The 12163-nt window shown below is 32.1% G+C and overlaps 1 protein-coding gene across 1 annotated transcript in view; it reads left to right on the forward strand.

Annotated features, from left to right (window-relative positions):
* Dhc16F (Dynein heavy chain at 16F) overlaps window positions 1-12163 on the forward strand; it is a 418273-nt gene that overhangs the window by 368780 nt on the left and 37330 nt on the right. The window contains exons 62-64 of the mRNA XM_081735970.1: window positions 1445-1646; window positions 5774-6014; window positions 8281-8481. Of these exons, the coding sequence (XP_081592096.1) occupies window positions 1445-1646; window positions 5774-6014; window positions 8281-8481 (644 nt within the window). The remainder of the gene's footprint in view (window positions 1-1444; window positions 1647-5773; window positions 6015-8280; window positions 8482-12163) is intronic.

Genomic DNA, 12163 nt, shown 5'->3' on the forward strand with positions numbered 1-12163 from the left:
ACTATGTCAGGTTACTGCCATTTTAAATCTACATGTCAAACGAAAACTTTCAGTATCACATTTATTATTCAATGTTACAAATTAAGGACGCCACAGTATCACAGATCACTATAATCATCCTAATTTTGAAAGCCTTTGCAACAGTAAGAACGCAAGTGAGACAGAGATGGCAATACACTTAGTGACAAACAGGGACGTACCCGTTTAACAGAGAAATGATCAGTGTAGCATGAAAATTTGTACTCTTTCTCTTATAAAAACATTTTAGTTCTATCATTTTTTCCCTGAAAATATAGGTGGAAGTATTTTACAATTACTTATCGTTTTTTTGGGTGCAGAATAATACACGTTTAATACTACATTAATACTACATAGATATAATGGCTGGTAGTATTGGACCACCTCTCCCTCAAAGCTTGGACCCTCCAACAAAAATATCTGGGTGCGCGCCTGGTGTCGAATACTATGACTACGACATAACGTATTTCTAACAACAAAGAAAAAGTTAGAAGAGATTGAAAATTTGATTTTTTTTTTAAAGTATAGCTAACATAGTTGAAAGTGAGTAATATGATCCTATGAGTCGTCCTTCTCTTCGTTTCCAGCGACAGATCGGTTCATGTGTATGTTAAAGGTGCAGAGGTATGCATACTCCGGACTATCTACTTTCTACCGTTAAGCATATCGGCGGCTCTGTGTTAGTGTAGGGCCTTATTTCATGGTATTCTGTTGGCCCTATTATTACTCTTGAAGGACGAATTCCTGCTAATGGTTAAGCAGACATTTTAGTTGACCAGGAGCATCGTATGATTCATGTTGTTTCCTAATGATGACACACTCTTCCAAAGTGACAGTGTGTAAATACAGACAGCTATAACTATCCAGGCATAGTTTGAGGACCATAAGGATGGTTTTCAACGCTTCTCCTAGCCCGTCCAGTCCCCGACTTGTGAACATTATTGGGCATTTTTGATCAATTATAGAGCAGCGAGTTCGGTGCAGATTTCCTGAGTGCTGCACTGCGTGAAAAATGATCCTCTATTCCTCTGAAAACGATTCACTAGTTATGTGCCTCAACTACGCGACTAATACAAGCTTAAGATTGCCCAACACTGGATCAGGTGAGTTACATTGTATTAGGATATTTCTATTATTCTGATAAGTATTCTATTGCGGACAGATTTAATGTATATATTCATATAAACATTATTTAAGCTTTCCTGTGTGTTCTAACTTTATAATTACTTGAATTCCAAAAGCCATCCTAACATAAACTCATGAAAGTAGCAGTTCCAGCTATCGAAAATCAAACTGATACTTTGTCCGATGCACTTTATTAGTATCATTTGTAGCTTATTGAAATATTTCATTCTGCATGTGTATGTGTAGCGAAAACTTCTATCTTTACAATGTGCCAATAATTGTAATGTTTTGTGCTTTTAAGATACCAAGATACTTCCAAAGTGACTCCATTGATATTCATTTTGACTACTGGTTCTGATCCAATGGGTAGTTTCCAGCGCTTCGCCAAAGAAAAGGGTGTGGAAGATAACATTCGTGCTATATCATTAGGCCAAGGTCAAGGACCAGTGGCGGAAAAAATGATAAATGAAGCTGTTTTGACTGGAGATTGGGTGTTCTTGCAGGTATTATAAACTTGTTTTTCCTTCTTTTCCATAACATTGTAAAATAATAATAAGTGGTCTTACAATTATTATTATTATTATTATTATTATTATTATTATTATTATTATTATTATTATTATTATTATTATTATTTGTAAGACTATTTATTATTGCATCGAATAATTTTATAGTTATTCAGTGTTTGCGAAGTCGAGCATTTCGTGTCAATAACATTAGCCTTACAATGAGTAATGTTTTCGAAGTGCTAGAAAAAAATACACAAGGAATCTGTAAGATTATTAGTGAAAAATGAAAATGAGAGTACTTCCGTTGCTTTTCAATCACAACAACAAATGAAACACTTCCTGTCTATATATTCCGAGTGCATTGCTATACTAATAATCAGAAGAGATCAATAAAGGTTGAAGAAGCACTAAAGTTATAATACAGTAGGGAACACAACAGGGCTCGACAAAATTAAATATAAAGTGATAAATGTAAAGAAAGTTCAAAACCTATAATATTGGCACCTACATTAATTTACCAAGTGAACCACGTAAGCGTGATGACCATCGTACCACCTGATCCACAAGTGTATGTTATCTGAAATGTAAATTGGTTGCATTCCAATTTCAATTCAGTTGGTTACTCTGTTACACATTGACTACTACATTAGGAAATACAAATTTGGGGTCCAGTGTGTTTTATTACGAAAAAGAATATATTTTATCCAAGTTTGTAGAATTAAATTTTAGCACTAATTGTAACAATAACAGCATCAACAAATAAGATTTTCACGAACAACTGCAGGACTTGCCGATGGGTTCAACTGCTACGTGATGTATATGTTACAACGTGACAGCTGATATAGAGACGTGTAGATTAGATACGCTTGACGAGAGTCTGAGTTCAGAACTAGCGCGATTTATATATATTTCACATGGCAGTTAGTATGATAAATGTTTGAAAATTTATTACTAATATTTGTTTGAGAATTAAATACCATGCTAGGTAATAGTTAACACGATATCAAAGTGAGATACCTAAGCAATTCCTCCCTTATAATAATTTGTATTAATTGTAATAATTTCAATAATTTGTAGTTGATTAATTCGTCGTTTGTATATTACTTTCACATTTTCTGAGCTGGCCCATCGAAGAATGCAATATTGAATTTAATTTTGATAAACTTACTTTAAAATATTTCAAAAGAAAAAAAATCTAACAAATGTAGGTAAAATTAAGTGATTTGTATATGCTTTTTACAAACTCCTAAAGAAACAATGCATTTCGGGTGATGTATTACTGTCTAGGAACAGTCTAACTTGACCTAACATGAAGCCTAATTCCAGACCAAAAGCAAATTTCATTACAACATTTCATTATCTTATCCAATTGGTATCTTTATTCTTTCTATCATAATGGCATTACTTCATTATACAACTTTCAATAAATCATACGAGATATGTATCACAATCAAAACAAAATATCTGTTCACTAACATTCAATCAGCTCTTTCGCACTTCTATAATGTTTTATACTATAGTCTCATTTATTTAGAATGTATTTTATAACATTTTCCTTTAACCATTAGTACTACATCAATGTAATTACTAAAACCCGGGATCAATAGCAAAATATACAGCCGAAAATGGCTGACGAATTTTCGAAATAAAAGAATAATTATAGCCAAATAAAAGACAAGATACTACAAAATTTGGATAGCACAAAATTATGTATAATTCATTTTGCAGTTAGTACTTTCCACCTAAAATATGCTGGAAACTTGCAAGTTCCGCTTGAGGAATGACATATAATGAAACTAATTCGTATCATTATTCATTTCTCTTCAATGCAATGAAATGAAACAAATTGGTAAACGCATACACACTATCACACTTTATGCAAACACATTTACATTAGCGTTTATAAAATATTTAATGCACACAAACTGTTCAAATGAAATTATTTTATACCATAGCAGCAGTTCATTTCACTTCAGGAATTCACCTTTTTGTTTTGTGAAATAGTCAACTTTTAAGATTGTCAAACGAAAGACTCTGTCTTCCGTCAGAGATAATATACTTTAGATCTGGAAAAGATCTTTCCACATTTACAGATGTCTTTGGAGCATTCCGGAAAAAGTAATTAGCAAAGGTCTCATGTCAACGTCAACAGTAGCGTCACTAGACCGGAACTCCCATGCCACTGCTGTTCTGCTCCTCAGGACAATTGTCCCTATATAGATAATAAAAATCGTAATTGGTTATAACTAAAAAGATAAGTGAAACAATACTAAAGTATTAGCGCAGTATTATTACAACATGGTATCTCACTACAAAAAATCTGCTAAATCAAAATGTGCGCGTCTGATGCGAAACACTGCTCCTTACATCGCTACGATTGAAATAATATTTGATAGAAAACATTTTTGTGTAAAAAAATCTGTTTAGCAGTTGAACATTTTTTAAATGAACTTTTTATTTAAAAAATCAAGGTTTCCCAACTTAAAAACGTAATCAATTCATTTTATACAAAATTAATATTTATATACTTTATGATGACTTTTGAGTTTCCTCATACTATACAAAGACCAGTTTAATATGAATTGGAGGAAACAAATGGCAACGTTTCACACTGAATAGTTTGATATAAGTGTTGACAAGTTGGACTCTTTATTATCCATTGTCTCTCTGACGCTTAATGTATTGCGTAGTGATTAATATATTTACATCATCTACACGAGACTAAATTTTTTCCCTTACAATTTAGAAATGAAATTAAATCTTTAAGTTTTACATCCCGCGGTTATGTCAATTGGGCTAAAGGAAACGTTGATGATGAGAAATGAATGAAGTGGTGGAATGAAGAAAATGGGAGGAAACGAGAGAACCCCGAGAAAACCAACACATACAGTGTTTCTTTACCACAAAGTTCACTTGGCGCGTTCTGGGTTCGAACTAAGGATCCCATATACTAGAGGTGAACGCTTTACCACAGCCACCGTGGCCCCCCTTACACTTTAGAATTAAATTATTTGTTGATGCTTGTATGGCTGATGTACCATAAGTACGCAATCAATAGCTCCTTAGATGCATTGTAGTTACGTCTAATATTATGCAGTAGTACGGTAGATGATATATTTCTTATGAAGGATTGGGAACACTATTAAATGGGACGTGAGAAAAGAGAAACTCATTGTTATTATTATAATGGATTGTTTTGCTGATCTTCCAACCCATAAACAATATACTTTTAAAAGATTTGGTTTAAATACTGATTTAGACAAAAAATTAGAGAAACACTTAATAGAATATAAAAGTTACTTTATGGGCAATTTATAAGTCAGTGAGACTTATCCATTTTCACGATCCTTTAAGAAAATATAATAAAAAGAAATACATGAACCAGATAATAACAAATTAATGCCTAATATACAATTGTCTCTGTGGTAGTTTTATGAGGAAGTAATATGTTTGGTTTAGCACGACTTCAAAAAAAAATTTTTTTAGATAATAGTAATAAATTATTTTTTGCTTTTAAGCGTTTTATTATCATTATTTTCTGTTTTTCATTGCTCTGTTTTCTGCTTTTCAATGCTCTATTTTCTGCTTTTCAATTCTTTTCTTTGAAGTCTGTTCATATTATTTTTTAAGTTTTTATTTTCTGCTTTGTAGTGTGTTTTTGAAGCCGGTTATTTTTCTTTTAAGTTTGTTTAATTTTTCGATTTTCAATGTCTAAGATGCTTTTCGCAGTGTATACAGAAAAAAGTAAAAGATATTCTGTCAAAGCCGAGGAGGACCGATATGTAATGACGTTGCCAATGGCCTAAACATCAACAATCAAAGAGTATTCAACCATTTGGAGAAAGCCGGCTAGAAAGAATGTTCTTAACACCTTGGTTATATGCAACTCACCTTACTTTAGTGATTGTCTTGTTTCTGCATATTTTAGGATATATTATTTCATCAGGCATTGCAAGAATTATTTGTTTCTTTAATTAATTAACTAGTTAAATTTTAAAATAATTTTATACATACAGATAACATACAGATAACAAAGAATTGAGTGACAATTGAAATATCACTAAAATTAGCATTAATAGTTTTTACTTCTTATTTATGTATTTAGATATTTTTCTTCACAGAATTGTCACTTAGCAACATCTTGGATGTTAGCAATGGAGCGTAAAATAAAATCAATTGAAGAAAACCCAGACACGGTTCATGATAGCTTTCGGCTGTACTTAAGTTCTATGCCGACAAAAGCTTTTCCAGTGTCAGTTCTTCAGAATTCTGTAAAAGTAACCAATGAGCCTCCTAAAGGATTGAAAGCAAACATCAAACGAGCGTTTGCTGAATTGACCGTGGATCCCTTTGAAACCCATGGTAAGGACGCTAATTTGTAATTTCAGTCTGTTCTGATTCTTCACATGAAGAAATAGAATGTAAGTTTGATTTTTTTAGTTTTCGGTAATTTCATCTTAAAAAATAGTGAGACGTAAGACTTTCTTACTGCTAGTGAGAGAAATATTAGTGTTGTGGGCTCTACAAATCTTGTACAGTTGAAATTGACTTTGAATTATAATAAGGATTGGTTATTTATTATGTGTAAGTACAGCCTGGTGGTTTCCGAAAATAGTCTTATTAGAAGGGACTAGCAAACTGACGATTGAAGAAAGTAACATAACTTGAAATCCTATGATGTGTACTCATGACTTGTATAGTGAAAATTTTTACATAAGAAGATCTAAAAATGGACAGAACATAATTCGCCTAAGAAATACATGCAGGTTGTTCAAAGAGTTGGTTTGCCTTTGGGTAGATTGAGAAGATAAAGAAAGAACAATGTGAAGTAGAATCTTACAGAGATAGGTAATAATAACCCTAACTAAGTTGCATTGGCACAATATATCATCTATTGAGAGCTTTTGTTCTTGCGATGCTGAACCGACTGCTTGATTTTTCTGATTTGCTTTCAACATTTGCTAGGGGGTTTCGTTTAGTATATTGAATATATTTCTACTGCATTATTTTCTACAAAATGATTGATACTTCATAATCACATGTACGGTTATTGATGTTTTTCACCTTTTAAGTAATATTCGAACGAGTGAAGAATGCATCAGAGTATAAGTGTTTAGTTGATTTACCGAACATGATCGATTTAACAACCCGGACTTTGACCAGTGCTAGGAAGATCATTAGCGTCACAAAGAGAATAGAAGTTTTTTTTTTTTTTTTTTAATATACTAATAGTCATCGGGAGGTATTACTAAACGAAATCAATAAATGTATAAAAATAAATTAAATATTCCAAAATAAATTTTCATCTTACAAGAAAGGAAGTTTTCATATACAAGCACGTAGCCAGGATTTTGTAATAGGGGGGTCCGTGACGAAATACTCTGGTTATCACACCAGAGGCTCGATCATTCTAAACTATTTTACTGGCAATATATATTGATTCGTTTAGCGAGGAAGTACTGTGGTTACACACCAGAGACTCGGAGAATATGTTAGTGAGTATTTTAATAACAAACTATGAAGAACTCTCGAGTAAAAGAACATTAAAAAAGTATTGAAAAAGATGTAGTCTTCTGAGGTCATTCGAACTCGGTTCTTTTTATATTCTTTCTTCTTTTTCTTATTTTCGTTTAATGACGTCAAGGATAGCAACGAGATCTCTCTCTAGGCAGTAAAGACAACTTGTGAAATGGATTAGTGTTGCCGCGAGATTAAAAATTTCTTTAACAATTGCAACTGGAATCTATGTTCCCAGGTTCATATTATTGGTGATTGTGATAAATTCTACCTGAGAGTCTTATCTGATAGAACCGGTTTATCGATCATTTGTAGTCCATATGATTAGCATGGAGCTAGATGGAATTCGGAATGTTCCGTTACAATAATATCCATTTTTAACGTGCCCCCCGTTTCCTCCACACAAAACTTCACATAAGAAAGAGTAACCAAACGCTTGACGTGGCATTTTATTTTTAACACTGATTCAGCCTTTTCTCGTTTCTTTTTGTTTCATCCTTCCTTTTTTTCATTTCTGGTTTTGAAAACGAGGAGGGGGTTCCGGACTCCTCGGACCCAACCCTTGGCTACGTGCCTGTCATATATAGTTATAAAATTATGTAAGTAAATTAAGTACATATTATTGTTCTAAAACAGTTCAAAAATTATTGTTCTTAAACAGTTTATGATTTATTGGTTGTTTGTTTTTTGCTATCAACTTACCAAGTTTAGAACTTGATAATGGTATTAATATGCTGAAGAACAATGTTACTGAAAATACAGCATGTGAAGTGAGTTATTTTTTCTGACAACTTGACTGATTGAAAATGTGATTTTTTTTTTTAACGGTATAAAATCTGAACAATGCTGTAAAATAAGTTTTTAGAACTGATTTTAAATTAGGAAGCTTGCTATCACGCTTTGTCTTTCAATCAAATAACTGTTATGCGCAATATAAGGTACAGTTCTTACAATTTTGGAAGGTCTATAGACCAACATCTAAATATTTTATATATATAATCGTTATGTTAATATCTTAACTCTAATTCATAGTCAATTTCACTGTATTATATTTTATTTAATTTAATTTCTCGTTAAAAAAAATTAAATGTTCTGTTATTTTAAACACTAGGTTTGGAATTGTGGTGGAGAAAAATGGTGTTTGGACTTTGTCTTTTCCATGCTGTTATTCAGGAAAGAAAGAAATTTGGTCCACTAGGATGGAACATAAGTTACGAATTCAATGACAGTGATCGTGAATGTGCCTTGATGAATCTTAACATGTTCTGTGCTGACAACATAATTCCATGGGATGCGTTGGAGTATATAACAGGTACGAAAATTTTGAAGATTATAAATTGTATTATGTAATGTGGTAGGATTTTTTTTTGTAATAAAAATATACTTAACTTGCATTTGAGTTCCTACAGAGTTCTGACAGTATGTCTCTAATATGTTTTTGTCTTATATGTTTGCTTACTCTTATATACTCTAAAGTTTGCTTACTCTAATGCTTTTATCTTATATGTTTGCATACTCACAAATATGAAGTATAAGTGTAACAAAAACTCCATTACATCCGAGATTTCTTCCTTGCATCAACTAAAAACAAGCGTTACTAAAATAATAATACTAAGAGTATTGCTTGAATTTGAGCATCATGGTGATGATGATGATGATGGTGGTGGTGGTGATGGTGATATTATTATTATTATTATTATTATTATTATTATTATTATTATTATTATTATTATTATTATTATTATTATTATTATTATTATTATTTCTCGAAGACTATTCTATCGATTTGGTTTATATTTTATAATAAATTTTGGTTAACAACTTAACAATGTAGCATAATTCGTTTTTCTCGAAAGAGTCCAGTACAAGTAGTTTACTCCTGATGAGTTTTTCTGGAGCTATTTTCTCGACATCATTATTAATTAACATAACTTCATATTTAATGAAAGAAGTATGTAATTAACAACTCTAAATATTGCATAATCCATTTCTTTTACGAAAAGTCCAGAAAAAATAGTTTACTTGTAGGCAGTGGTGTTATTCAGCTGGTTCGCACCGGTTCGGCAGAACCGGTTGTTAAAATATTTCGAGTTCGCAGAACCGTTTGTTATACCCAGATGTAACAGTAAATTTTACCCTTTTATACAGAGGAACAGTTTAATTTAACTATCTTTGTTTTAAAACATTCTTATAGCTACAAGATTAAATATATAATCTCTCAGAACAAAATATAAGCGTAACGCATAATACCGCTATCAACAATTGTCGATCCATTGCTGGATTAAGGTCTTTCCAATACTTTTTGACAGCAATCTAATCTTGTATTATTCGTTTCCAAGATATTTGCAGTACTACTTAATTTCGTCACACCAATTTGCATTAGGATGCCATGTAGGTCTCTCTCTACTTGTACTTAGGTATCCAGTAAAAAAAATGCTTTTGTATACCTTGTATGCTTTGTTTCCTAAGAGAATTGTATCTATCCATCTACTACTACTACTACTACTCTCTCTCTCTATATATATATATACAGAACCGGTTGTTAAAAAATTAGAATATCACCACTGCTCGTAGGTATTATTTTTAATAGGACGTTTTTCTTGAAAAAGGGAATATTGATTTTAATCGTATTTTATTAATATCTCTACAGAATAGTATGATTCATGATTCAATTCTATTAAAAGAGAGCGAGAAAGTTACTCCGGTATCTTTTACTGTAAAATGTGAAAATAGGTTACAAAATTCAACGAACATTCGTAAGGTAATAGCAAAAACTATTAAAAACATGCTCCATCAAAGATTGACTCAGAAAAGTTATCCACAAAATAAATAGCTTGTTTGGAGAATACTGTATCAGTTGAGCCTTCAAGCAAGTCTGTACGCAAACCACAAATATTAGAAGAGCTTAGAATTAAGAAGGAATAGATTGCGACTGGATATTTTTCACGTTATTCAATTCTCCCCAAGACCAGTTAACTTCTTAACTTCTAAATGCGATGCTGTACGTTTTAATTCATGTGGGCTTTACAGAACTAACTGATACTTGTAATGCTTGAACAAGCACAGTGACTGATTTTTAATGAATAGTGCACCGGACGTCATCTAAGACGCAAAAGATAGTTCTTGAGAGTGAAAATGTGTTGTAGGTTTAAGAGAGGATTAAGTAACGTGGTATTTAACTCCCCTATACAGTGAGTTGGAAATCAAATTTCAAATTACAGTCCACCCGCACATTTTCACTTATTTAAATTTAATGTTATTTTAGCTATAGTACAAATTAAGTGTTGGAAAAACGTCGGTTGTTGCTTGCATTTCTCGGATAGTTTGAGAATTACGATTAGTGATATCATATATATAAAAGTTAAATAGTTCAAGTCATCTTCTAGTATATATATGTATTTGTATGTATGGAGGTGTATGTGTGTCTATGTATCTATTCTACGACAAAATGAACTCTCCTGGAGCCCATAGTAAGCTATCATCATCAAGATGGCATAGATTCAACCTGGTGATACATGGTCAGCATGTCGAACCCTACCTCCGTTATTTGTAGCTCTCTAAATCAGAGTTCGCTATCTCAGTTAGTTCCCCAACTGCCTCATGAATCTGAATCAATACCGAAAATGTATAACCACCCCTTCAGTCTACTCAAGGACCATACTCGCCAAAAACACACGTGACAATTATTTATCCACGCACGTTTCGTAAAAAGTGTCAGATTTTTAGTGAAAATGGGCATACGTTTTGCTTGAAGGTTCTCAGCGTGTGCCTCAGTTAGCCTTAGATTGAGAGTAGAGAATGATGAAGAGTAAGTTCGATTTTACTTACTAACGTGATAACGAGATTATTTTTCGTAAAAAGTAGGCTTAAGAATAATCGCTATTGTTTGGGCTTGAAATTGATCAAAGATAAGGATTGAATTCAATTCCTCGACAACTTAAAAAAGAAACACGTTACAGAATTACTTTTGAGTACTTGAGTAATTTTTCTATTTGTATGAAATATGTCATATTTTTAGCTTCCGACGTAAATATACAGAAACTTATACTTTGACTCCAAGTGTATATATATATTCTTCATTCAATATCAAATATATTCCAATAATTCTTTATTTGAATACCTTATGGAATATTTATGTTAAATTTATATTGTACCGCAATTAAAAATTAAGTTAAATAATTTAATAAAATTAATTATTGTTATTAAATATGTGGTATATTATTTTCTCGTTTAATTACTGGACGGATGTAAACCAATTTAATGGGCAAGTATCCTATTGTCTAAGGAATAAAGATCGGTGGCTGAGCTCGGCCAGGCATAATCATGACCACTACTGGTTGGATCTTACCAAAACTTGGTAGGCAGTAGTCCATTATCTAAGGAATAAAGCTCGCTATATTTGGTGGCCGAACTTGGGTAGAGACCAAATATGTACGCCTGCAGCTTCTGAGTTCAATGCAGCGCCCGATTCACTTGTCTATGACACTTAGTCTACTTTTTGAGATTGAAATCGGTCAATAAGGAGAGAATCTACTTCCGCACAACTTAAAAGTATGTTCCACGATAATTTATAAACATTGTGCAATTTTCATTAAACATACGTGTTTTCTTTAAAGCTAAACATTATTCCTAAATGCTTGGAGTTGAAATGATCAGACTAAAGGGGACAAATTCACTCATTCCCACCGAAAAAAATCGATCGCTGTTACTGTACGCGATACTGTTATTTACATTTACATTAAACGATATTTACATACATCGATTAATAATCTTCCGAAATTAGACACTAAATTTTTAAGGCAGATTGTTGATAGATGATCCTTGTTAAATAAGCGAACTATTTTAGGTATCTGGATATTGTTCTCTAATATGAACAAAATCTTAACGATAAATGGATTTTATTTAATTGTATTAGTTTCATATTTTCCTCTGTGAATCTTCCTCAATTCCATGTATATGTGCATGTATATGAGAGAGAATAATAGAATAATAGT

This window comes from Thermobia domestica, chromosome 13 (genome assembly GCF_964235325.1).
Source record: "Thermobia domestica chromosome 13, izTheDome1.hap1.1, whole genome shotgun sequence".
NCBI classification, from domain to species: Eukaryota; Metazoa; Arthropoda; class Insecta; order Zygentoma; family Lepismatidae; genus Thermobia; species Thermobia domestica.